At 42.8% G+C, this 27,171-nt stretch overlaps 1 protein-coding gene across 1 annotated transcript in view; it reads right to left on the bottom strand.

The window, feature by feature from the left end:
- Positions 1-1,149: 1,149 nt before the first annotated feature.
- LOC148035743 (uncharacterized) overlaps positions 1,150-27,171 on the bottom strand; it is a 36,017-nt gene continuing 9,995 nt past the window's right edge. The window contains exon 5 of the mRNA XM_087677759.1: positions 1,150-3,061. Coding sequence (XP_087533885.1) covers positions 1,283-3,061 — 1,779 coding nt within the window. The 3' untranslated portion in view covers positions 1,150-1,282. The remainder of the gene's footprint in view (positions 3,062-27,171) is intronic.

Raw genomic sequence — 27,171 nt, 5'->3', positions numbered from 1 at the left:
GCAACTATCTAATAGTCTACTCACTAAAAACCTACAAAGTGTGCTATATAGCAAAAGTGTCATACAACCTATGTCCTTTGTACACTACCATATACCACATGCTGCCAACAATATGGTATATGATATTCCATACATGTCTTCTTATTGTACTCCATGAGCAATTTGCTACATTTGTGCTATGCAAACTAGTGAATACTTGATTTAGAGGTTTTGTATGATTTCAATGAAAACTTTATTAGCAATGCACCCTTTCATGAAACACTTTTCCATAGAATACCTAATGTATCATCAAGTCAGAGGAAGGTGCATACTCTTTTACCAAAAGTCAAATATTACAAGTGTCTTCTATTTTGTTATGCTACTGTCTCATACAAGCTACATAGCTTAGAGAACTAGCATACCCTTGCATGTTTCCATTCCATCATCTATCTTTGTATGATTGCTTGCAATTTTATAAAGAACTTGGGGAACATTTCACATCTTTAGAAATTTTGGTGTTTTGATATATCTTTATCACCATTCATTGCCCTCATAAATAAAGATTTGATAAAGAGTTCATTACTTGCTCTAGGATTTTTCAACCCATCAAATGAGTATCCAAGAAATGATGTCGCATGCAATTTTCTAGCTTTTTTGTACACAATCTTCTTTTCAAACTCTTTTAGCCATTAGTAGACCAAACATATCTATTTTCCAAATCATATAAACCTCACCTTGCACGGTACATTGGGAGATAAATATTTAACTTCTTCTTTCTATGAAATGCATGATAGCGGTGCAAAATGCCATGCAATATCTTCCTTCAACTTTGTTTATCTGATTTTAAATTATGTAAATAAAGACCCGTGCGAGCTCTTTGAAGATGAAAGCCTTGTAACCACATTTCTCAACTTTTCAAGGGGAGAGGTTCAAGTCCCATTATAAAACATAAGATAAGATTGATTTTCCAATCAAAAAATTAAAAGAGTGTTAGAGACAATCAATCCATAATCACGCGAGCTTTCGAGATATATAAATTCAACTAACTCGATTTTACCTTGTAAATCGTTCAATTAACTTGATGTTACTTTATTGATAGATTATAAGAATTAGTAAAATGTTACGTGAACTCTAATATGTTTCAAGGGCGGGACATAGTCCACTTGGTTAAGGCTTACATCTACCACCAAGAGTGTGTGAGTTCGATGCCTGCTCTTCCCAAGAGGGACCATTCTTAATGTGTGCAATTTCCTCCGAGGCCCAATTCTGTCCCTGCGGGTGAGTGTCAGGCGCGTCAGGGCCGTCAACTGCCCCATCTCCCGGGGAATCCCCGCCAGGCTGGCTGGGTGCGGCGCGTCAGGGCGGTCAGCTGCCTGATCTCTGGGGGCAGCCCCGCCAGGCTCCTGCACCCGGACACGTCCAGGCGCGTCAGGGCAGTCAGCTGCCCGATCTCCGGGGGCAGCCCCGCTAGGCTCCTGCACCCGGACAGGGTCAGGCATGTCAGGGCGGTCAGCTGCCCGATCTCCGGGGGCAGCCCCACCAAGCCCCTGCACCCGACCAGGGCCAGGCGCGTCAGGGCGGTCAGCTGCCCGATCTCTGGGGGCAGCCCTGCCAGGCCCCTGCACCCACACATATCCAGGCGCATCAGGGCGGTCAGCTGCCCGATCTCCAGGGGCAGCCCTGCCAGGCCCCCACACCCGGACACATCCAGGCGCGTCAGGGCGGTCAGCTGCCCGATCTCTGGGGGCAGCCTCGCCAGGGCCCCCCACCCGCGCAGGCCCAGCTCCGTCAGGGCGGTCAGCTGCCCGATCTCCGGTGGCAGCCCCGCCCGGCCCCCGCACACGTACAGGCGCGCCAAGCGCGTCAGGGCGGTCAGCAGTCCGATCACCGCGGGCTGCCCCGCCAGGCCCCCATCCAGGCCCAGGCGTGTCAGGGCGGTCAACAGCCCAATCTCTGGGCCCAGCCCTGCCAGGCTCCCGCACCAGCGCAGGCCCAGCTCCGTCAGGGCGGTCAGCTGTCCGATCTCTGACGGCAGCCCTGCCAAGCTCCCGCACCTGCCCAGGCCCAGCTTCGTCAGGGCGGTCAGTTGCCCGATCTCCGAGGGCAGCCTCGCCAGGCTCCCGCACCCGACCAGACCCAACACCGTCAAGGCAGTCAGCTGCCCGATCTCCGGGGGCAGCCCCGCTAGGCTCCCGCACTTGGACAGGTCCAGGCACGTCAGGGCGGTCAGCTGCTTGATCTCCGGGGGCAGCCCCGCCAGGCCCCCGCACCCAGACAGGCCCAGGGTCGTCAAGGCGGTCAGCTGCCAGATCTCCGGGGGCAGCTCCGCCAGGCTCCCGCACCCGGCCAGACGCAACTCCATCAGGGCGGTCAGCTGCCCGATCTCCGGGGGCAGCTCCGCCAGGCTCCCGCACCCAGCCAGACCCAACTCCATCAGGGCGGTCAGCTGCCCGATCTCCGGCGGCAGCCCCGCGAGGCTCCTGCACCTGGCCAAGCCCAGGCACGTCAGGGCGGTGAGCTGCCCAATCTCTGACGGCAGCCTCGCCAGGCTCCTGCACTCGTCCAGGCCCAGGCACGTCAGGGCGGTCAGCTGCCCGATCTCTGGGGGCAGCCCCGCCAGGCTCCCGCACCCGCGCAGGCCCAGCCTCGTCAGGGCGGTCAGCTGCCCGATCTCCGGGGGCAGCCCCGCCAGGCTCCCGCACCCGTGCAGGCCCAGCCTCGTCAGGGCGGTCAGCTGCCCGATCTCCGGGGGCAGCCCCGCCAGGCTCCCGCACCCGCGCAGGCCCAGGCTCGTCAGGGCGGTCAGCTGCCCGATCTCCGGGGGCAGCCCCGCCAGGCTCCCGCACCCGGACAGGTCCAGGCTCGTCAGGGAGGTCAGCTGCCCGATCTCCGGGGGCAGCCCTGCCAGGCGCCGGCACTCGCGCAGGCCCAGGCTCGTCAGGGCGGTCAGCTGCCCAATCTCCGGGGGCAGACCTGCCAGGCGCCGGCACCCGCGCAGGCCCAGACTCGTCAGGGCGGTCAGCTGCCCGATCTCCGGGGGCAGCCCCGCCAGGCTCCCGCCAAGCATGGAAAGTTGTTGAATCTGCATGTGAGTATTAAGTTAACCTCTAGTTGAACACATTGAATGATTTATTATTCTATAAAAGAAACTAAGTTACTAACAAAATTCTTTATTTAACATATTAGCAAATAGATGCTCATACAAACCCACTTCAAAGTTCACTTTGTTTCAAGTAATGGTTAGCATTTTCTACTCTCTCTCTCTCTCTCTCTCTCACACACACACACACACACACACACACCACAAAGATTGCTGAAAGTCAAGAATAATTAGATGTACCAGAGGCCATCTAGCCAACAACAAAAGCCATGTTCACTAGCATAGCATCATTACAAGCATGTTCTCCTTGAATCAAGGGGCCAAAGGATCAAGGGGCCCTTTTCCACCCACTTATTGAGATGCAGTAAATTGGGAGAGTGCTCATACATGTTGATGTATGAGAATATCATGAGGGTCACTAGCATGGAAATATTTTGCATCTAGAGACTTCAATGCACATCTTGGTAGAGAGCAGACAATGATATATGACACACAAGAGGCCATATACCGAAGTTTGTGGTAGAGGAGTTGGATATGCAAAGAGCGGCTCAAAACATAGGGGTATGATGGAGCATGTTACTGGGTTAATTCTTGCATCGGGATGTTCCCATGGGCTGGTTTCTGAGCCACCAAAATTAGGGTTGGACTAGAGATAACATTGTGCGTGAATCCCAATTTTGTCTTCCTAAAAATACCCCAAAAGCATTATTTTTTTGTTACATCCCATTCATCTTTGATTCATTCTATTTTTGCCCTCACACTACTGTCCACCCCCCATTTGGAGCTGTTGCTTGACATTATTCAGTTGTGACTACTATTCCTACCTGCTGCCACCTGCTTAAAGGATATCATCACCAATGGACAGCTTCATCCAATGTGCTAGCCAACCCCTATCATGAACCTTCAGTAGCAGTTGTCATCTACTATCAACATTATCACAGACTACTCCAAGTTGCTTTTCTGTTTGTCATTTTCAGCCTACACATGCCACTGAGCTAAAGCCATCACTATCACATGCTTTGTGATCTAGTGATATCACTGTCTTCATCACCAAAGCTCCATTTCTTAGCCATTGTCCTACGTTTTACCACCACTTATTATTCCAGCATCTGACTGACTATGGATGATTGCATTTTGCTCCCTCTGCTGTAATCAACATCATCATCTAGCCTAATGGACTATTGTTACTAAATTTTAGGATCCATCACGAGTACAACACACTCTCAAAGCTATTCACGGCTCCTCCAACACCACTCTTAGCTCAATTCATCCCCGATCCTGGAGACAAAGGTTTGAAACCCCCAAGTATATCATCCCCAATCCATTCATTCATCTGTGCATTTTGCATCTTGAGTTTCTACATCAATGTGTATCCTTCACATGGTATAAGGGCTAGGTACTCACATTCATACCTAAGCCTTGATGAGAAAGCTTGAGTATTAAATTATTGCACCACTGTCTTCTACCAACTGTCTTCCCTTCAAGCACGAGAGGTATCCTCATTTTTTCCACCCAGCCACGCTTAGGAGAATTCAGGAACCATGCGTGTCTAGCATGTTGCCAGCTGTCAATTTCTTAGGAGTTGTACTAATTAATAGCTCTCTTTCGAATTGCTTTGTTCCTACTTTCATTCCTAAGCCCTCTAAACCCCGTACGGGCGCCCAAGGCTCCCGAACGATCATCTCTCGTGCTGTTTTCCCATAAGTTACATTCATTAATGTAACATTTCCTCCCCCTTAAGAATCGGTTTCGTCCTCGAAAACGATACTTGGGAGGTCCAACTGTAAATTGAAAAACCTTTTCCTTAAAGTACTTACTCGCTCCCATTTTGAGCTTTCTTCTGAATAATCTTTCCATTTCACCATATATTCTTGATAAATAGTATTTCTTCTTCGTCTGTTATGAACATTTGAAATTCTTTCTGGTTCATATGGAATAGATTGGTCATCTAATAGCTCCTCAATGTTATCATTTAAGATTAGATTATCTATATCACCCAGTTTCTTTCTTAGCTTACTTACATGGAAAACTGGATGTGTTTTACTACCAGCAGGTAGTTGGAGCTTGTAAGCCTGTTTCCCCACCCTCTTAAGTATTGTGAAAGGACCACAATACCCAGGAGAAAGCTTTAGACATCGTCCCGTTTTCATGGTTTTAATTTTTTCAGGTACCTTAAGATAGACCAATTCCCCTTCCTCAAAGGAGATGTCTCTTCGGTGAGGATCTACATAAGCTCTAGCTCGATCTTAAGCTTTCTTAATATTTTCTTGAGCAAATTTTACCATACTATTCATATCCTCCAAAAAATCCTTTACTGCCCGAACCCTTTCCTTATGCAGTCCTATTGCATAGGGAGCTCTAGGCTGAAACCCATACATGAGCATAAATGGACTATATTCAGTGGAAGACTGTTTGGCACTATTAGATGCAAACTCTACTATCGGTAAATACTCTTCCCAATTAGTTTGCCTTTTACTTATATATGCTCTCAACATATCTTCAAGGATTTGGTTAACTCTTTCAGTTTGCCCATCAGTTTGCGGGTTCTCCACCGTGCTCATGCTAAGTTTGGTATCCAACTTCCTAAATACAACGTGCCAAAATTGACTATCAAATTTTCTATCCCAATCAAAAACTATATTTGCCGGAAGGCCATGCACTCGGTATATGTTCTCTATGAACAATTTAGCCATTCTGATGTTTTAACATCAGTTGAAGTTGGAATAAACCTAGCCAATTTGGTTAACCTATCCACAATTACCCACACTGAGTCATGCCCCCTCTGTGTCCTGGGTAATGCGACAATAAAGTCCATGGAGATACTCTCCCATTTTCTCAAAGGAATCTCTAATGGGTGGAGAAGTCCTCCCCTTTTCAATCTTTCAGCTTTATTAACCTCGCATTTATTACATTTGACCACATAGTCAAGGACGTTCTTATTCATTCTAGGCCAATAGAACTGCCTTTTAATAAGACTATAAGTCTTATTAACTCCTAGATGTCCCGCACTAGGGGTATCATGACATTTAAAGAGTATCTGGCGCCTTATTTCATCATCTTTCGAGACACATATCCTACCCTTGTAGAGTAAATAACCATTATCAATGGTAAAATTCTTCCACTTGAATCCCATTTGAGCAACCCCTGATGCTCCATTTCCTTGTTAAACATCCTCAGATATTCCTTCCTCAATGGAGGCTCTTCCATTTGGATCCCCATTTTCTATTGCTTCCCATATGTTGAAATATGTCGGATCAACTTGGCATTTGCCTTTTAAGGATTCAAGCAAATCGGAATTGAACTGAGTAAAACTCAATTCATTTATGATGGGCATTCTGTTGAGTGTATCAACCACTATATTATACTTCCCTTTTCTATATCTTATCTCATAGTCGAACTCTTGGAGGAGTTCGGCCCATCTGGCTTTACACCCTTGTAGATCCGGTTGGTCATTAAGCCACTTAATGCTTTCATGATCCGACAAGATCAAAAGTTTGGCACCATAAAAATAGTGCCTCCATTTCTTCATTGCATGTACTATTGCATACAACTCCCTCTCATAAACGGAATAATTCCGTTTTGCATGGTCTAATTTCTTGCTTTCAAAAGCAACCGGTCAACCCTCTTGTAATAAGACCGCGCCTACTGCCCTGTCACTGGCATCAGCTTCAACCAAGAATGGTTTATTGGGATCCACAATTAATAGTACTGGAGCTGTAGCAATAGCTACCTTAAGTTTTTTAAAACTTTCGCTTTGGTCTGTTCCCCAATTAAAGCTCTTCCCTTTCCCTTTAAGTTGGTCCGTCATTGGAAAGCTATCTTGGCATAATCTCGAATGAATCTACGATAAAATCTAGATAAACATAGGAAAATCTGTAGCTCTTCCAGGTTCCTTGGAGATGGCCATTCAATAATTGCCCTTACTTTTTCTGGGTCCATCTTGATTTCCTCTTTCGAGATAATATGCCCCAAATATTTGACCTCTTGTGCGAAGAATTCACATTTAGTTTTCTTCACATAAAGGAAATGGGTTCTTAACAATTGGAATACTAACCGTAAGTGTTCCAAATGTTCTTCTCTTGATTTACTAAAGATCAAGATATCATCCAAGAAGACTACTACAAAGTGTCCTGGAGAGGGCCGTAACACACTATTCATCACCTTCATAAAAGTAGCTGGTGCATTAGTGAGGCCAAAAGGCATCACCAAAAAATCCTTAGGAACATCTTGGGCCTTAATTCTTACTTGGTGATAGCTTGATCTTAAATTAGTCTTTATGAAGAATTTTGCCCCTTGTAACTGATCAAAAAGATCTTACATTCTGGGCATAGGAAATTTATTCTTCACCGTTAATTTTATTAAGTGCTCTATAATCAACACAAAGTCGCATAGAACCATCTTTTTTCTTCACCAATAAAATTGGCGAAGCCCAAGATGAATTGTTGGGTTATATAAACCCCTTATCGAGGTAATCCTTGATTTGTCTTTCAACTTCTTGGTGCTGTGTTTCACTTAGCCTGTAAGGTGGTTTAGAAACAGGGCGTGTATCCCTATCTATGTCAATGGGTGATTTCCATCACCCCTATCTGGTGGAAGGCCACTAGGTAAGTCAAATGGAAACACATCTTTAAATTCATGTAACAAACCACTTAATTCATTATTTACATTCAACTCACAAACATAAGAAAATTGTTGTTTTATATTACAAGAAGTAAAAGTGTCCTGTACAAGGAGGGACCATAACATGTAAACCTCACAAGCTTCTTTCTTTATCAGCTTTTGAACTTCAAGGGAACACAAAAGGATTATCAAATACTTCATGTTCACCTTGAATCACAAAAGTCTTACCATCCCTTTCAAATTCCAGTGTATTATGATGATAACTACGCTTTAAGGATGGTTCCAATCTCCATAGCCACTCCCTCCCTAAAGCGATATCGGCCCTTTCCATATTCATAATTTAGAAATCAAGCTTATCTTTATATCCTTGGATCTCGATTTCCAAATTGGATACTATTGTATCCCATATTTTATTATCCTGACCTTGCATCATACGAACAATATATTGATGCTCACTCTTTTATTAGGGAAGTTTCAACTTTTTGACAAGTACATAACTTATGAAGTTGTGGGTGGCAAAGTCATCAATCATGACTCTAACCCTCTTCCCACCCACCGATCCATGCACTCTAACTAAATCATGTGGCCCAAAGCATAGAAACAGGGAACGCCCGTTCCAGCACTTAGGAACGGATTAACGCATTCCGGGAGGTCCGAGCCCAGAAAATGTTGGGGGAACTTTCCAGCCCGTTCCATGTCCCGTTCCTGCCTGTTTCGGGTTGTTCCCTATTTGGAACGGCCCTTGCAGTAGCGAGGCATTTTTTAAATAAAAAAATCGTTGATTGTGTCATGTCCCGCCTTGCGCCTGCTGCCCGACTCCCGCCTCTCGTAAAAAGTATATTCTTCGATACCTTAAGGGTACACAAAGGAAAAGTATTTGCTATGGGCAGGGTGCACTTAGTTTGCAGGGTTATTGTGATGCAGACATGGCAGGTGACTCGGACACTCGTAGGTCCACCAGCGGGTATGTCTTTACAGTTGCTAGTGGGGCTGTTTCCTGGTGTTCCAAGTTGCAGAACATTGTTGCACTGAGTACCACCGAAGCTGAATACATATAAGCTACTGAAGCTTCCAAGGAAGCTATATGGTTGAGCAGACTTGCAGATGATCTCGACATGTCTATGGGTACTGCAATTTTGGGATGTGATAGCCAGAGTGCTCTGTATCTGGCTAAGAATGCCATGTATCATTCACGCACAAAGCATATAGATATGCAATATCACTTCATCAGACAGATTCTAAAAGATGGTCAAATCACATTGACCAAGATTAAAACACAAGATAATCCTGCAGATGTTCTCACTAAAAGTCTATGCAAAGCTCAGTACGAGCATTGCATTAGACTAGTGGGAGTTGGTTAGCTAGAGGTTCATATCGGACCCTTAAGTGGGAGGTGGTTGGGATAAAGGCCCAGTAACCTCTGTGTATAGTACACGCACATTGTAGATGTGAACGCACCCTTTACATGCCCTAAGTATAAATACATTTTATTCTTTGTGTACCAACACATTGTTGGTACACTCTAATCGACTCGTACTTTTCACACTGCTTTGACTCTCTTCAGCCGTCACACTCTTACACTCACTCTTGCTCGATCTCCATCTCTCTCAGCTGTGCTCCTCTTCTTCTAATAGTGGGGAATATCAGTACCGAAGAGATAGGCTCTGCATGGGACTGCTTTGGTGACAATGACTGAAACATCTCTTTTTGCATTCTCACTTGCTCTTTAGTCTTAATGTTACATTAATGAATGTAATGTATGGGGAAACAGCACGAGAAATGACCGTCCGGGACCCTTGGGCACCCGTACGGGATTTGAGGGGACTTAGGAATTAAAGTAGGAACAAAGCAATTCGAAAGAGAGTTATTAATTAGTATAACTCCTAAGAAATTGACAACTGGCAACATGCTAGTCACGCATGGTTCCTGAATTTTCCTAAGCGTGGCTGGGTGGAAAAAACGAGGATACCTCTCGTGCGTGAAGGGAAGACAATGGCGCAATAATTTAATATTGGTCACACTGTTCGACATATTTTAGACGGACAAAATACAGGGAAGTATCCCATCCTTTGTTTCCAAATTTCTTACAATTTGTTTCCAATTCTAATTCCAGTGTATAGATGGAGGGGAAAAAGAGAGAAGGGGTAACGAAAGGCTCTAGTTCCAAGGACCACCCTATGGTGGATCCCCATGAAACTGAAATGCAAGAAGAACACTAGGAAGAATTTTTTGCTACACGAGAACAATTTGATGATCTAACGGCTCGTGTGCAAGCATAGTGGGTTCAAATAGAGTTGCTAACTCAAGCACTCAACGAAATAAAATCCCAATTAGCCTTATTATTAGAAAGGGATAAAGGTAAGGTAGAGACCTTAGATATTCCATCTTCATCGAAAGATCTAGATGTGACCATGCAAGACCCTAGGGAACCCCACCAAAAGCTGAGGGATAACCCAGTGTTAAAAGATATGAAACCCCCTCAGTTTCATGGGGAGGAAAAAGATAGAAATAAAGACACTATCTTTAACTTCCTCCAAAAGTGAGAGGATTTGCACAAATTAAAGAATACTCGACCACATCTTCAAGCGCTGGAGGCCAATTTAACCTTGGGGCCAAAGGCATACAAATGGTGGAGAACGTTAAAGGAGGCAAATAAAATACCTGAAACTTGGGCTCAATTTGAATCAGTCTTTTTAAAAGAATTCCTTCCTAAAAATGAAATGGAAAGAAATTGGGAAGATTGGGATTTTGTCAGACAAAAGGGAAGACCTTTGCTGACATATCTCGAGGAATATCGTGAGATAATCCTCAAATTGGAAGAAATAGATGAATTTCAAAAGACAAGAGGATTCATAAGGGGACTAGATAAGGCTTGTAAAAAGGAAGTGAAAAGGAGTTCACCTAAGACGCTTGAAGAGGCAATTAAATTTGCATTAATTAACGAAGATAATATGCATCTAGGTGCACTCACTAGTCTCACCGACACGGAGCCCAAGACTAAGGAATTTGAGGCCTCAAAATTTGTAGGCAAATCCAAAAGGAAAATGCCATTCCTTAAGGGTAAGAAACAACCCTTTGAAAAGAAACAATATGTACGGCCAAAGCTAAGTCAAGATGACTTTGATAAGGCTAAAAAAGAAAGGTTGTGTTTCGATTGCCTATCTCCTAACCATGCTGCTTGGAATTGCCCTCAAAGGAAAAAGGGTAAAGATAAAGGAAAGGATAAGGACAAGGGCAAGGGAAAAGAGAAACAAATCCATGTAGTATAGACCTTGGAATTAAAGGGGCATGAAAAGTATAAATCTTTAAAGGTCTTGCACAAGGACGTACAACACAAGTGTTGTATGTCAACTTCTATGTAGCAACCTACCTTTGGGCCATAGTTACAAGGAACGGGGAATGGGAATGGGAACGGGACCCCCCAAAACGGAGGGAACGCCCAAAGTTAGGAAACAGGAACGGAGGAAACGGCATTTATATATATACATATATATGTGTGTGTGTGTGTGTGTGTGTGTGTGTGTGTGTGTGTAGAGAGAGAGAGAGAGAAAAGAAAGAAAGAAAGAAAGTTATATTAACGTCTTCTAAAGACCAAAACTGGCCTATGAGACAAACTGTGATACAACTGATGAGGTCCAGCTATCCAAAATAAAAGTGCTGAATGAAAAGCTAAAAACTGGAAACTGAAAATACGGTGCTGTGAGTGTGATAAGTGTCGTGTATGTGTATGTGCGTATGTAGCTCTGGTACTCCAGATAATGGCTACAAAAGGGGAACAAATGTCGGCTGTGATAGGGGAACAACTGTCGGCTGTGATAAAGTGGTGCGATGTGTATATGTAACAGATGCAGGGAGATATACTATCCTGGGATGTAGTAGCAGTCGTTGAAGTCGCTAATAGCAGGTGATCCCTCCTGGATGCAGGATGTGGTACATCGGCGGTGGAGAGAGAGAATACTTAAGTCTAATTTCATCTAGAAATTATAGGCAGGCGGGAGAGGCGGGTGTCAGGAGGCGGGCCTGGTAGTCGGACGACCAGGCAGTGGAGAGAGACGTGAGGCATGTCAAGCAGTCTCCCAATGTGCTTTGCCAGGATTTGACATAAACCAGCTAACAACTCCTACTACATGAGCAATGTCTAGACGAGTAGCAACCATAGCATACATAAGAGAGCCACAAGCTGATGCATAAGGAACTCCCTTCATAGCATTTGCTTCCACGTCATCTTTTGGGCTGTTGGCTTTGCTAAGCTTGAGATAAGGAGATAAGGGTGCCCCAAAAGGCTTAGCTTCAACCATGTTAAATCTGTCCAATACCTTTCCAATGTATCTTTCTTGAGATAAAAACATCAATTTCTGCTTTCTATCTCTACGAATTCTCATGCCCAAAATATGCTCTACATTTCCCAAATCTCTCATGGAGAAAGCTGATTTCAGCTGATTTTTAAGAGCATCCAAGCTAGTCTGTCTTTTCCCAGCTAGTAACATATCATCCACATACAAAACAAGTATAATGGGGCTGCCATCTCGATCCTTTTTCATGCACAAGCAATGATCTGCATGGCTGCGTGTAAACTCATGAGATAGCATAAAAGTATCAAACTTTTTGTACCATTGCCGTGGTGCTTGCTTCAGCCCAAATAGGCTCCGTTTCAGCTTACACACCATCTGTTCTTTTCCAGGAACTACAAAGCCCTCGGGCTGTTTTATGTAGATTTCCTCATCAATGTCACCATGCAAGAAAGCTGTTTTTACATCCATTTGATACAACTCTAAATCCAAAACAACAGTAAGAGCAAAAAGCACACGTAAAGTGGTCATCTTCACAACATGTGAGAAGACCTCATGGAAATCAATCCCTTCCTTTTGTGCATACCCTTTGGCAACTAGACTTGCCTTGTACTTGGGGTTTCCCATCAATTGTCTTTACTTTGTCCACCCATTTGTTTGGAAGTGGCTTCCTTCTTTTGGGTAGTGACACAAGATCATCCCAAGTATCATTTGCATATAGAGATTTAATCTCTTCATGCATAGCTAGCTCCCACTTACTGCTGAACTTACATGACTTGGCCTCTTTATATGTAAGAGGCTCACCCTCATCTGTAAGCATCACATAATGCAAGGAGGGGTCAAACCTATGTGATTGCCTTCTTACACATGTAGACCTATGTATCCAATGATCAACGTTTTCAAGAATTTGGTCTACATCTAGAGATATATTATTTTCAGCATTTATTGACTGTTGTAAGCCATTTTCAGCATGCTGTTCATGCTATACAACACCTTCATTTTCATTTCCAGCACCTGCATTTTCATAATCAGCAAGCCTATCTTGTTGTCCATGACCTCCTTGTGCTTCTATTTGCTGTTCATCATCATCTGGCTCAAAAATAACTGGTTGATCATTAGTTTCAGCCTATGGGACAGCACCTTGAGGCTCATTTTCTGAAGTAATATGTGGCTGCAAACTCTGAAACTTCACCTTTCCCACATCTTCATTAGAGGCTAAAGTGGCTTTCATCAATTTTGCCTCATTGAACACAACATCACGGCTACGAATAATTTTATTGGACTGAGGTAACCACACTCTATAGCCAAATTCACCCTCATCACCATAGCCGATGTTAATACCTTTGGTGGATTTTGGGTCAAGTTTATTTCTTAGCTCATTCCTAACATGAACGAAAGCATCACAACCAAATATGCGTAAATGGTCATATGAGGCCAATTTGCCAAACCAAACCTCCTCAGGGATGCCATTATTTAAGGACCTATTTGGAGAGCGGTTGCAAATGTGAACTACAGTTTTTAGTGCCTCTCCCCAAACTGCATGAGGGAGATTAGCAGTGGACAACATGCGCCGCACTCTTTCACATAAAGTCCTGTTATATCTTCCAACCACCCCATTTGAAGAAGGGCTGTAAGGGGATATAAGCTCCCTCTTAATACCATGCAAGTCACAAAAGGACTTGAATTAAGTCGATTTGAACTCACCCCCATTATCAGTTCTCAAGCATTTCAGCTTTCTACCTGTCTAAGTGGTCACAAATACATGAAAAGTTTTAAAAACAACAAACACTTCACTTTTCTTTTTCAACAAGTACACCCAAATCTTCTTGGAAGAGTCATCAGTGAAGGAGAAAAAATATACAGCACCACCCAACGATTTCACGGGCATACTACATACATCAAAATGCACTAAGTCCTAGACATTGGACTTACGTGAGACACCAAAGTAAAAGGAATTTTTTATTTGCTTTCCAAACTGACACTCATTACAAAAATCAAGTTTAGAGCCTTTTCCATCAACCCTCTTCAGAGAGGTAAGGATATCAAGCCCTTTTTGGCTCATATGGCCTTATCTCCTATGCCATAACTCCAAGTGGCTACAAATTTCAGCAACTACAAGAAACTTGCCATTCAAGGCTTTACAGTGCAAACAATACAAAGTGCCCTTCTTAGTTTCTTTTGTAATCAGCATGGAACCCTTTTTCACTTTCCACAAACCACCACCAAACAATGTGGCGTAGCCATGCAAGTCAAGCTGACCAACAGATAGTAAACTCTTTTTAATGCCAGGCACATATCTGACATCTTTCAACACAAGCTCTTGACCATTGTCTAAAGACAAGTGTACTGTACCAATCCCATCAATGCTGCAAGCATGGTTATTTCCAAGATACACCTTTCCATAACTGCTTGCATTAAACATAGCAAAACACTCCAAGCAAGGAGTTACATGGAAAGAGGCACCAAAGTCTAGAATCCAAGTCTAAGTGACACCATCATCAACTAACAAGAGTGCATCAATCACATCAATCTTGGTAATCTGCATATCCTGCATGTGACATACAAGGGCATCATAATCAATTGCACATACTACATCAGCCTCTGTATCTGAAAGCTCTTCTATGACCACACTAGAGGCCACATTGGCCTTCTCTTTGCCTTTGGTTGTTTCCAATGCATCTGTCTTATCTTCCTTCTTCTTTTTATCTCATGCATTCTTCTCTCTCTTGTTCCTTCTTATAATACCTGCAATCAGGTTTCTTGTAGCCCTTCCGACCACAATGATAGCAAGTAATGTCACTCTTTTCCTTTCCTTTGCTCTTGCTCCTATTTCTCTGCCCTGCATTTGCATTTTTCTTTTCAGCCCTGCCTCTTACATTACAAGCTAAGTTGTTGCCTTATCCACTAGACATACGTCAAATTTCTTCATTCAAGATAGAACCTCTCACCCCATCATATGAGAGATTGGGGTTATTGCTGAGTGAAACCACCAAGGTCTCCCAAGAGTCAAGCAGTGTCATGATCAAAAAGATCGCCCTCGACTTATCATCAAAGTTCAAAATTGCATCTTTGAGCTGATTTAGAATCCCTGTAAATGCATTGAAGTGCTCAGCTACAAGCTTTGACTCATCCAATCGCATATTCAACAACTTGCGCATTAAATGCACCTGATTAACAGGTATGGTAATCTCATAAGTAGTTTTCAGCTTTTCCCATATTGCATAACCTAAATCTAAACCGTTAATGTCTGTCAGAATGTCATCAATGGCACCCATCTTTATGTAAGCCACAACCTTTTTATTCACTCTAGCCCAATCTGCATCAAACATTAGTACGGGTTTATCTTCCTACAAAGCATCCTCACAATCCTTTAGGAACAAAATGCCCTGGATACGGTCTTTCCAAAGATCAAATCAATGACCATCAAAACATTTAATCTCCATCAAACTCTTGATATCTGAACTAGAAGAAGTTGCAACCATTTTATCACGAACACAGAAGTAAATGCACTAATGTGCGGAAACACAAACTAAACTAGCAAAATACACTGTTATTCTTCCTCAAACAAAAATAAATCTCTGCTGTTTGTACATGAACCAGTCAGCGCACGGGCAAAAGATATAGAAATTTACCAAATTCTACAAAAATCCCCAAAATTTCAAATCCAAAATTGCATAAATGTCAGTCAATCTAATTTAGCTAAGCAAAACTTTGCCAATACATGAAAGGCCCCAAGTTTCTGGGATCCAATCTCAAGAATTTACTCAAAAATGCAAAATTTTAACAAAATTGGCAAAATTCCCAATTTAATTTGGGTCACTGTTGCTCGCAATGTCTGTAATTTCTGACTCGAAATTTACTGACCAGCATGAACGATGTCCAATCTGGAAAAAGCCCCAAATTTCTAGCTCAAATGCTCACAAATCTGTGATCTGTGCTTCCGGCATGTGAACTCCCGTAGAAAAAAAGAGAGTAATTGAAAAATTAAAAGAAATTTTTTAATTTTGGGAGATTGACGGGAGGTCGTTGACCGTCAACCGTCGCGTGACCCTGACGCGAACCACTGGTTGATCGACGCCTACCTGTCACGATGAAGTCGTCGCCTGCCTGCAAGAATCATCGTGTTCGCTTATTGCCCTGTCGCCCGCTTGTGTCGCCCAATCTTCTGCCTGAAAAAAGCCATCATGCTGTCGCCAACTACAGCAAGTCGCTCACCAGTCTAAAGTTCGTCTGCCTCTCACTCGCCTGCGACTGTTGTATAGTTCCCTCGCGTGCGCCTGCTGGAACCGTGAGCTCGTTAGTGAGCCTAATCACTGGACATCGGCCCTGTCCCGCAGTCACTCGACTGCCCCTCGATCTCGGAAGCGCACAGAGTCTTAAGCTCTGATACCAGTTGTTGGAAGAAGAGAAGCACAACTGAGAGAGATGGAGATCGAGCAGGAGTGAGCGTGAGAGTGTGACGGATGAAGAGAGTCAGAGCAGAGTGAAAAGTACGAGTCGATTAGAGTGTACCAACAATGTGTTGGTACACAAAGAATAAAATGTATTTATACTTAGGGCACGTTAAGGGTGCGTTTACATGTACAATGTGTATGTACTATACAGGGAGGTTACCGGGCCTTTATCCCAACACCCACCATAGCGGGTCAGAGGGATTGGTACCAAAACCATCTACAAAAATGTAAGATCCTCCCCAAGTTATTAAAGGGACCCCTCAACAAATCCATGTACCTGCACACTCAAGGGAATACCTAGAGATATTGAGGAGACAAGAGAGAGACACTTGAGGACTGGGCCCTATCCCTCGAGAATACCTAATCTACTCCTATCCCTTCAGATTACCATCTCAATGGCCCTCTATACAACCTAGACAAAGGTGCACAAATCTAAGCACGACACTAAGAAGAATCTAGACATCCAAGCCCAAAAAAGCCACACTGAGACGGGCCCCATGCCATATGTAATCTATTCAAACCCATCAAAGACTCCACTCAATCCGCATGAATGAAGGAAAACACGAATGGCTAAAAAGTTGTAGTAGACTCATCGATCGATCTTACACCATTCTCCCTCTAGTCTCTCAATTGAAAGCAAGCTTAATAGTCTCACAATCCAAGATATGCTCCCTCAAGCTCTCAACCCACCAATTCGTATCTAATGTGTTCATCGCCAATGCTATCAAGAGAGTAAAAAAGAAAAGGAGGAGAACCACTTTCTCCTTCATGGTCGCTCATGCTCTCTCTCTCTCACAAATGCAATGGTTGCCTCAAGCCTCTACAAACAAATGTATAGAGTTTCTCAAGCATATAGCCTGAACCCTTGGCGTCCCTCAAGTCCAATCGTCTCCTTTTTACATTATTAGAGGTGTTGGTGCCAAGTGGAGGTCCTCCATGACCGAGATTCAGATTTTCATTTTCTCTCAATCTAGGGCCTTACCAATCTTGAGACATGGGTTGTCCTTATAGATGAGACAATCTTTATAGAGTATGCTACTTCAAGAGTCAATCTCTGGTCAAGATGTCAAGAGTGTGGGCTTTGTTGGCTTCATTTTCCTTCTTTTGTGCATCGTCCTCCTTGACATCTTTCCATTGCCTCATAAATCAAGCTTCCATCCATCCTACATTGGTTCCCTTAGACCTTCCATCCCATTTTAAAGGAGATGATACATATATCAGTGATTACCAAGATCACGAGGAGCTCTTTCAAGGATGCACATTATCTTAAGCCCTTTATCTCATACAGTGGCTACTTTGTCTCTTCTCCAAGCCACCCTTCCTTGCCACTAGCATGACCATTCCATGCTCCTTGATCTCTTGATGTTTTTCATTGGTAGGAGTGCTTTACAAGAGCTTTGACAACTCCTCGCTACGATTTTCTCATTAGATCAAGGACATGGTCCATTCATGAAGATTGAATACCTTCCATGTGCCTTGTTCAAGCCCTCTCCACTTCTATCAGCATATCAATCCTAGTTGTGGGTTCTCATCTTGAGAGGGGGTCGTGACATTTACATTGATAGACTTCATTGACATGCACATGGTCTAATCTTCCATCACATTTTTTTCTTCTCCTTTGGAAGCACTCACAATAATCTAAGAAGGGGTATTGGCAAGCTATTTTATGTTTTCTTCCATGCACAGCTCTTGCTTGTGAGCCTTAGTTTCAGTTAGACAAGGACTGTGGGAGCTCTATCACTGTCTCGGTGAATGAGTCATTTTGGTGTGTTCATCTTTATTCACTTCAAGCACATTAGGTAGACATTAGAGTTTTTTCTCCATTTCATTCAATAGCCACTTGAGCCTATTCACACTGCACATTGATGATTAGTGAGTACATTTGCCACTTATGCCACGTGGTAGTTAGGCACCTTATTTACAGCCCATAGACAGCCAACTCAGCAAGTCCAACATCAATCTAAGCAAGCCCACCTATTTTTTCGCCATTGCCTATATTAGGTTGGCCTAGTCCAGGCTCCCACTATCTCATCCATTCATTACAGCCATCATCATTATCACTTATCATCCTTACTCAGATCAATTAGGCGCCCCTAGTAGTGCACCTCTAGAAAGTGTAGGGGCTGGTTATGTGGAGCCTTATATTAGTGTCATTAGATCAATGTTCCTTTTGTTTATTTGCATCTTATCTTCATTATTTCCCTTCTCTTTGTGTTCCTCTTCCATTGTGCATTCTCACATGTTGGTCCTCGTACGAGGTTTTCTATCCTTAGAAAAGCAAAAATGCTACAAACATAGTTGAGCTTATGCATGGTTTGCTACCTGAAGTTCACTCCCAATTACAACCGTTTGACCTTGCATCAAGTTGGTGGGTACATTTTCCCAACTGCTATGCACCTTGTGATAGGACCCAATAACCTTGACCATGAGCTCCAAGAGTTCAAAATTTCAGGATCGAAAGATCTCAAGGTCAAGTTGGCTGAGTATCTGCAATTACTTGTCAACTTCGCCACCATCAAACCCCCAAAGCCCAATAATGATCGAGTCACTTTATTTCTTATAAGTTTCCTTCAAAATACTTTTCACTTTCTTTTCCATGAAGTTAAATGTCAATTTGCATTCTGCATAACTATAAGGACAATTCCATACGAAACCCTCTTTGCCATCTTAGGGGACATTATTTCTAGTCCCCACAAGGGTAAGCAAGGGGAAAGAAAGAATAATGATAAATCTCAAAAGACTAGTGGATGACCAATGAAACCCCTAGTCTGCTCTAAATCTGAGATAGCAAAATCTCCCAAACAAAAATAAATATTGCCAAGACTAACAAGAGGTAGGCCATTTTCAAAATGAGTATTGGTCTAAGGCCAACGACACCCAACCCAAAACCCTCCCTTATACCTCAGACCCACCTACTACATGTAGCCCCCTTAATGGAGGCAAAGTGGTGGTTCGTCCAGCCCAAGGGCAATGGAGACCCCAAGATCATGCAGCCACTAGACCATCATCATCATTACATGCCCTTGACTTCATAAGGGATCTGCAATTAGTCCAATCCTCGTATGAACTTAGCTTTGGTTAGGAGGGATATTGTATTTGATGAGGGGACATCTGTGAGAGTGCGCAATGAAAGAGGAACACAAACATGGAGATAGAAGGGAAGAGAGAAAGAAGAAAATCTACATTACACTCCAAGAGAATGTTGAATACAATGTGAACTGCATGCAGCCCAAACTGTTAGTGAGGACACCAGATCAGGCTAACGATGGCTGCTATTGGCAAGGAGGCTACTATAAATAGCAGCTAACCCCTTAAACTGGCCAATCTGCAAACTAGGCATGAGCTGGAATAGTCTGGCCAGCATCTAATATTGCGTGGTAGTATTTAATGTGCCACTTGCTGCATTAAATGCAGCAGAAAGTGGTCACCAACATAGACAAGTGTGAACATAGCCTTTGGGCACTGAAAACAAAATGCACAGAGCTGGATCTCTCAAATAGCCAGTGTGAACACACTAAAACAAGCTGAAATTTGAAATGTGCACACAAAAAGGACTGAATGACAACCAAAGCTCCTTTGTCTCCGACAGGCTCTGGTGGAGCTCGCAACTAGGAGATGATAGAATGATCACATATAGGCTAACAGCATCATGCAGCCACCTTAGCCTGCATCATCAGCTCCTCCTTCATGCAAGCCTACTTGATCTTCTACTATGCCACTTAAGCCAAGTCTACTTCCAACCCTTGACTCACTGCAAAGTCCTCTACTCCACGGCATTCATGGTGAAGGATCTAACAAAGTCTGGCATAGAAAACTATAGGGCTTTGGCGTAGAAAACTATAGCACTTATACTCATCTCCTAGTTTTGAGCTCCACATGAATCAATGGACATTAAGGTCCCATGTTCAACTTCCTCAATTTGGTCTATTTCAATCTTTTTCTGGTACCAGCCCATGGTATTTGGGCCACATTAACATTTTGAGGGAATCTATGGGTCGTTGCCGATTTAGGATAGCTGAGTCTTGTGTGACCATGGTCTTGGTCATTTTGTTTCCCACCCTTCTTCACACACTTTTAGCATCCTCATTGCAGTCACCCGTTGTGATACATGCAAGGGTTTTGTTATCTCAACCACCTTCATCATTAGTACTAGTTCCTTTGTTGCCTTCCTGCTTCTGACATAATATCATAGTAAGTCACATACTAGCATCACCAGATAGTGTGATAGCTGACACCAACTACATTTCTAGCATAGTCCCTGAGTTTACAACCTGCACTTTCCCTCACTCAGTCACGATGACTCCCAACAACCAGCCTTACACCATGATTGTGGCATGCTTTGGCATCAGATACTTATGTTTTTGCCAATGGCTAGCCTGCAAAACTAGATTTTGGTCTACTTTGTGACTGGTTTTAAATATAAATAATAAGTGCACCCCTCTGTAGCTGCACTTGATGATTATCGTGGCATTTGTTGTGCTAGTCTCAATAACTTTTAGGCCTTTTTTCCCTACAGCAACATTTCAGTTCTTACTGTGTTTCGCGGACAATGGACATCATGAGATACTTTGGTATATGTCTCTTCACATCTAGTAGTGCTAGTTTTGCATTTTCAACCTTGAGACTTGTCACTTCAATCATACTGTGATTTGGTGTACAAAACCTATAGTAACCAAATATTTTTCTGTTTTGAGTGGACAGCCATCCATAGGATTTTTTTTTAAATGGTGGAAAAAGGTATGGCTAATTATATAACTCAAAACAACATTGCAAAGAAGAACATGTGCCCAATTGTCCCCAACAGGAGTTGTCTGAAAGTCAAAAAACAAGCATACATACAAGTGTTTTGAGACAATCTAAGGGCAATGATGGATAGCAGTTATTGGGTTTCCTTTTGGTGGTGGTGGGGGGTTACATCATGAAAAATAAGCCATGACCACTCCAGATGGAAATGAGCTGGTATCAAAGCTCTTGACAGTGAGTGTCAAGAGTCACCCTACAACAGTTGATCCCACCAGCCATAGCATGATGGATGATGGATGTCCAAAGCTCTACCAAGGTTATGCACATCAAGAGGCTTCACCACTAAAATTCAACGGTAGCATGTCTTTCAGATGTGTGAGCCTGTAAGTCTCCCAACAATGTCCTAAACCTCTGATAGTCATAAGCTCTTTTGTATTTTCATAGCCAAAGTCTCTAGTTACAATTTCTAAGAACATACTTTTCGGTTTTCAGCCATCCCTCTATTTATTATGAACCTCCTTCTATGCTTCCCATCCATCTACAACAGCCACACGGAATGAGCCCTACTTCTCTTTTCTTGGACTAGATTGGTCACATGGATAAGCTTCACTTCTCTATGCTTGAATCACCAACGCATATCCCTATTCTCCCCACCTCCTTGTTGATGGTCATGTGTGTCTTGCACAATCATCTCTTGGCTATAAGCCTTAGCTTGAGTCAGATGAGGACATTAGGAGCTTTGACACTCGATCTATCATATGTTTTGATGGAGGAGGTAGCTCTATTTAGAGCATGCATTTCTTTTCTTGTGAGTTTCGGGTGTGTTCACACTACCAAATATCAATTTCTAGTCCCCCTTGCATTTCTTTTATAGTGACTGCAGGACTTTTCAACACCCGACAGAGGTGATCAGCATTATTATTTTACAATCTACATTAGTTTGATGGCGGCTACATTATGTTATTCAACATATGTACTCGGAAAGTTTTTTTGGGCAATATTGGCAGCAGTCAGCCAATTTCATTCTTTTCTAGCTATTCATATTGCTCCCCCACTTGGTTACCATTATTCATAGATTATCTTCTGCAAGTTTCAGCACACCCCACATTCAAGGATTCTCCTCTGTCTTTTAGTGCTGCCACCCATCATCAACCTAATCCAGTGCGCTCACTAACACCTTGGCATATGAGCAAGGATTGATCAGTCCTCTATATTCAACATTCTTTTGGAGTTTAGAGCAGATTTTCTTCTTCCATTCTCTTCTTTCATTGCACTTTCTTTTCCCTTCTCTCTGTGTTTCATATTTCTCTTCCATTGCACATTCTCACATGGCATCATTGCCAAAGTGAGGACTCGGAGGTTCTAAGGAGAGAAGACCACACTCAGCTTGTTGTTTGGGGAAAATTTGTCATGAAGAACACAAAATTTCTACCTTATTTAGGCCTTCTACGAAGTGTGTGGGCCAACTAGAACTTCTTTTTGCAAGGTCTAGCTGATTTCTCCTCCATTTGGGCAACCCGCCACCAAAACACAACATATTCTTATGTGTTTGCAAGTACTTCTAAAGAGTTCTGAAGTACCACTAGCTTTAAGCTTTTGATGACTCCAATGCGAAGACCCTTCAGTCTTCCACCATAGGCAATCCCATCAATCAAATCATTATGAAGAACGACGTGAAGATTGACATTTATAGCCTCGTTCTCACTACGATAGATTGAGAAGATTGGAGTCCCCTACTTCTCTGCATGTTTCTCACAAGGCCGTACTACAAGTCCTCACATAGCCACGATGGCCAAGGATATTGGTGATGATTCTTATTACTAATTGCCATCTCCCAAGTATGATGTCTTCTACACCATCTTGGTTACCTCTAGGGTTCAAGAGACTCTTCTATGGGAAGAGCTAGCTCCACTTGTTTTGGAGCGCGAAGAGCAGCTCAAGGAGATTGGTACCAGTGGATCCATACTCGCTAAGGATTTTACTATAGGTTTGGGAGGGGGCAACAAGAACAAGAAGACCAAGAACAAAAAGAATCAGCAGGTTAAACATTTGGAGTCTTCCTTGAGGTCTAAAACAAATTCAAAGAAACCTAAATGCTTACATTATGGGAAGGGTACCCATCCCGAGGAGAAGTGTGATAGAAATACCCTCACCTTTGTCCAAGAATGAAGGATGGAGTTAAAACATCTAAGCCATCCCCTACCTCTACCCCATCTATTACTCATGAGTCCATGTTCCTTCCATCCATGAGATGAGGGAGCCTTCTTCGATAATTGTCTTGTCTTTAGAGAAACCTTGGCTTATTGACAAAAGGTGCTTTGAGTCATATGACACCTCGAGGAGATCTGTTGCACGATCTCTGTCCATTAGAGGATATAGTCACAGTCGGTGACATTTCTTCGATGCTGATTAGTGGACTTGGAACTTTGCTACTATTGATTGACTATCCACCAAGCTTTGCTTTGTAAGTCCTACAACTTGGGCTTTCCATTCCTTTTTGTTCATGGCCTTCCTAGGCTTGGTACCCGGGTTTTCTTCACTAAGCATGCCCTTTTTGTCAGGAATTCTTCTTGAAGAGCTATTTTGGAGACAAGTTAGCAGGAGAGTAGGCTATATAGGTTCCATTCCCCTTCCCTCATGTAGGATCCTCCTATGCAGTTGTCTATTGTTGCAGCCATGGAGATTATCAGGAAGAGGAGAGATGCTTTTCTCTGGACATGAGATTCTGGCACCTTTTTCCTCTTCCAAACCCACATGGTCTAGCATCATAGACCTCTCAATTGGCTATTCACTCATGTGATATCTCGAAAAAATTTTAACCATAATTTTAAATTTTTAAATATTTAAAAAACATTACCTTTTAAAATTGAAAAAACCTTCCAGTTTGTCAGACTGCAACATCGCCAACGGTAAAACACTCCCATCGTGCCACCATGCACACCCTGCCATCATCAACATCGCCAGCTTATTGCGGGATTCTGGACATCCCTTGGCCATACAGTCGAACACCCAATAGCCTCGCGATGATTGAGAGAGAGAGAGAGAGAGAGAGAGAGAGAGAGAGAGAGAGGCTTTGTTAGACTATTACTTTTTAGTGTTGTTAGTCTATCTCCCGATTGTGAGCTCCTATTAGAGTCTGATAGAGAAATGGGATCTCTAGCATTTTAGCATGCATTTCTCCTCTTTTAGGCCCTTTTCCTATGTCTGACTGTCGGTTTGCACCTCCTCGTGGTCACAGACTATCCGGTATGCCATGACATTGTTTATGGCATTTTTCTATGCAATCAGACTGCATTTATCGTAGTCCTATGGTCCATTTCAACACGTCGGCTATATTTATGGCCCATTTATACACGTCGGCCAAATTTGGGGGATTTCAGCTATTTATAGCTGGTTCCTCCACACTTTGGCCATCATCTTTTTGCAGGAGCAAGTGATTGCATTCACATCAACGTTTTGGTGCTTCTACATCCTTCGTGAGCAATCGATAGTATTTTCTCCCTCAGGCAGACCTTCAACATTAAGATCTCTGTATCCTGTAGTCGATTCCTCCTATCTCAGGGCTGTCCATAGCCAAACACAACTTTTTGTGGGTGTTTTGCAAATATATACGAAGATGTCTTATCATCAATTCTTTGTTGACTCAGAGGATGTCTCTGTTCTTTTCTCTGAGAGACGGAGAGATTTTTGTGCTAGTTCACGGGACGACCAGAGGTCACCTAGCCCGTTTGTACAAGATCCCTCTCCTACCTGTTCTCTCCATGTTTCACAGAAGGCTCATTCTGTTGGCCTTCATATGCCTTCCATGGCACCCTCTATATAGGTGCTCGTACTCCCTTCTTTGCCCAAAGAAGACCGGCTTGATGGTTCCAATTACTCGCTTTGGTCGTGTAAGGTGGAATGTATCCTTGATATCTTCAATCTTTGGGAGTTTGTTACCTATCCTATTCCCCGTCCCAACAGAGGATCCCACTGTTGGATCATCGATGGATCGTGAAGACTTATGGGATCGACTCAACTCAAGAGCTAGATCTTTCCTCTTTATGAGCTTATAGGATTCGGTCCTAGTGCATGTACGCAAGTTGCGAAAAGCAGCGGAAGTGTAGACAAAGCTTGCTTCTTTGTACCATCAGAAGACATTTGCCCATCGGATTACTCTCGAGAAGAAATTACGAATGCTCACTATTGATGATTCTTCTTCCATGAAGGATCATATCAATAGGTTGAGGACATGAGGGTGTCAGAGTTGGTGCAGCAATGGAAGCATAAACATGTGAAATACACGACAAGAGAGAGAATGAATGAATGAACACAAATACAGATGGGAACTCAGATGTATGCTCGGGAAATGGAATCCATATCGAACATGAGACTGTAGCATACAACAGTGAGTCACTGGTTGTGTGGGCATCCCAGCACCGACTCCTCTCTCCCCTGAAGAATTCACATGTGATGGCTGAAGTACAACCGGAGGACGAGGAGCCTAGCAATAAATGCAATCGGCCAACATTTAATGTTGGTCAATCAGCATTAAATGCTTCCTAACCCTAAAAAAACACGCCAAAAATTGCCAGATAAATACTACATAAAATGCCACAGCCTCTGCAACACAGACTCACAACTGAGCTGACTAATCTGCTATCACCCTCTCTCAGATCAGGAGTGAGCTGATACAATATAATAGTACAATGATGGGAAATCATAAACTCTACAACGTAGAATGTTGAGAATGGAAAAAGATTGAATTTTTGACTGATTTTTGTTGTTTTTAAGGTCTGAATGATTGATTTTTGATGGATTTAGAGTGATATATGGTTGATAATGGAAGTGTTTGAGAGTGTTTTGGATGATATTGATTATGTTTTGGAAGCTCATAATGATTTTCAGTGAAAATATGAGGCTCTCTGATGTTCTGATAGGTTCTGTTGAGGTTCTGATTGATTCTGATACCTTCTGTATAGCTTCTGTTTTGTTCTGATTTTCTTCTATATGAAGCATGGATTGATAATTGATGAAAGTTGATATCTTTTGAAAGCTTATTGAATAGTTTTTTATAGTTTGGAATGGTTTTGGTATGAGTTATAAGGATCTGATATTCTCTGATGACCTTTTGTAACCCTCTGTAAACCTTCTGTAGAGCCTCTGTCTCTGCTCTGTTCCTATTATGTTCTGTTCTGTAGATCTTCTGTAAGTGTTCTATAGAATGTATGTGTGACTTTGAAAAAGTTTTCTAACTTTTAAAGGGATGAATCTAAGTTCAAAAGAGCTAAAACAAATGGAAGAAGCAGCTGTTGAAGACTAAAGAGAAGACTGGAGTGATAGAGACAGGAGCGAGTTATGAAGAGATATTGTAGTGGCTCTGGTGTCTCTTCGACACAGACATACCTCTTAGGAGGTGTATCCATGACTTAAGAAGGATTATTGAGAGCCATTATTGAGCACTGTAGTGAGGAGATGATGTACTATTGAGAGAGAGAGAGAGCCAGAGATAACCAATTCTATCAAAACAGTGTATCTATATATGAGAGATTGAGAGAGAAAACTATGAAGATATTGAAGATGAATACTATGTGATTGATTTCCATTCAAAAATGGTGTATTTCTTTATGTTCCTTGTTCTATTGATGGATTCTGTGAAGATGTTGAAGATTATGGTTGATTCTATCAAATTCATGGGAGATATCTACTATGATGTTGCGTAAAGAATTGCTGTCTTCTTTATTTTGGTCATCAAAAGAATGAAATAAAAGCTTGTTGATGTTACAAAATAGATTTTCTTACAGTAGAATCCCCTTTTCCTTGGTGTTTCTCTTGGGGCTCCATAGAACCACCAGAAGAACCATGGATATCCAAGAAGTGAGTGGCCAGCCCACCACCAAGATGCCTCGGAGAGTATCTGATGTCAATGTCGATCATAAAAGCACCATCTGAAAATAGAGAAAAATCATAGCAACTCTCTGTGTTAGGTCACCTATGTCACTCAGGA

This window comes from Lygodium microphyllum, chromosome 5, assembly GCF_053477565.2.
Source record: "Lygodium microphyllum isolate KBCC chromosome 5, Lygodium_microphyllum_v1.1.10, whole genome shotgun sequence".
In the NCBI taxonomy this organism is placed as follows: domain Eukaryota; kingdom Viridiplantae; phylum Streptophyta; class Polypodiopsida; order Schizaeales; family Lygodiaceae; genus Lygodium; species Lygodium microphyllum.
Note: the sequence above shows the minus strand (reverse complement) of the source record. Positions and strands in the feature narration are given on the sequence as shown.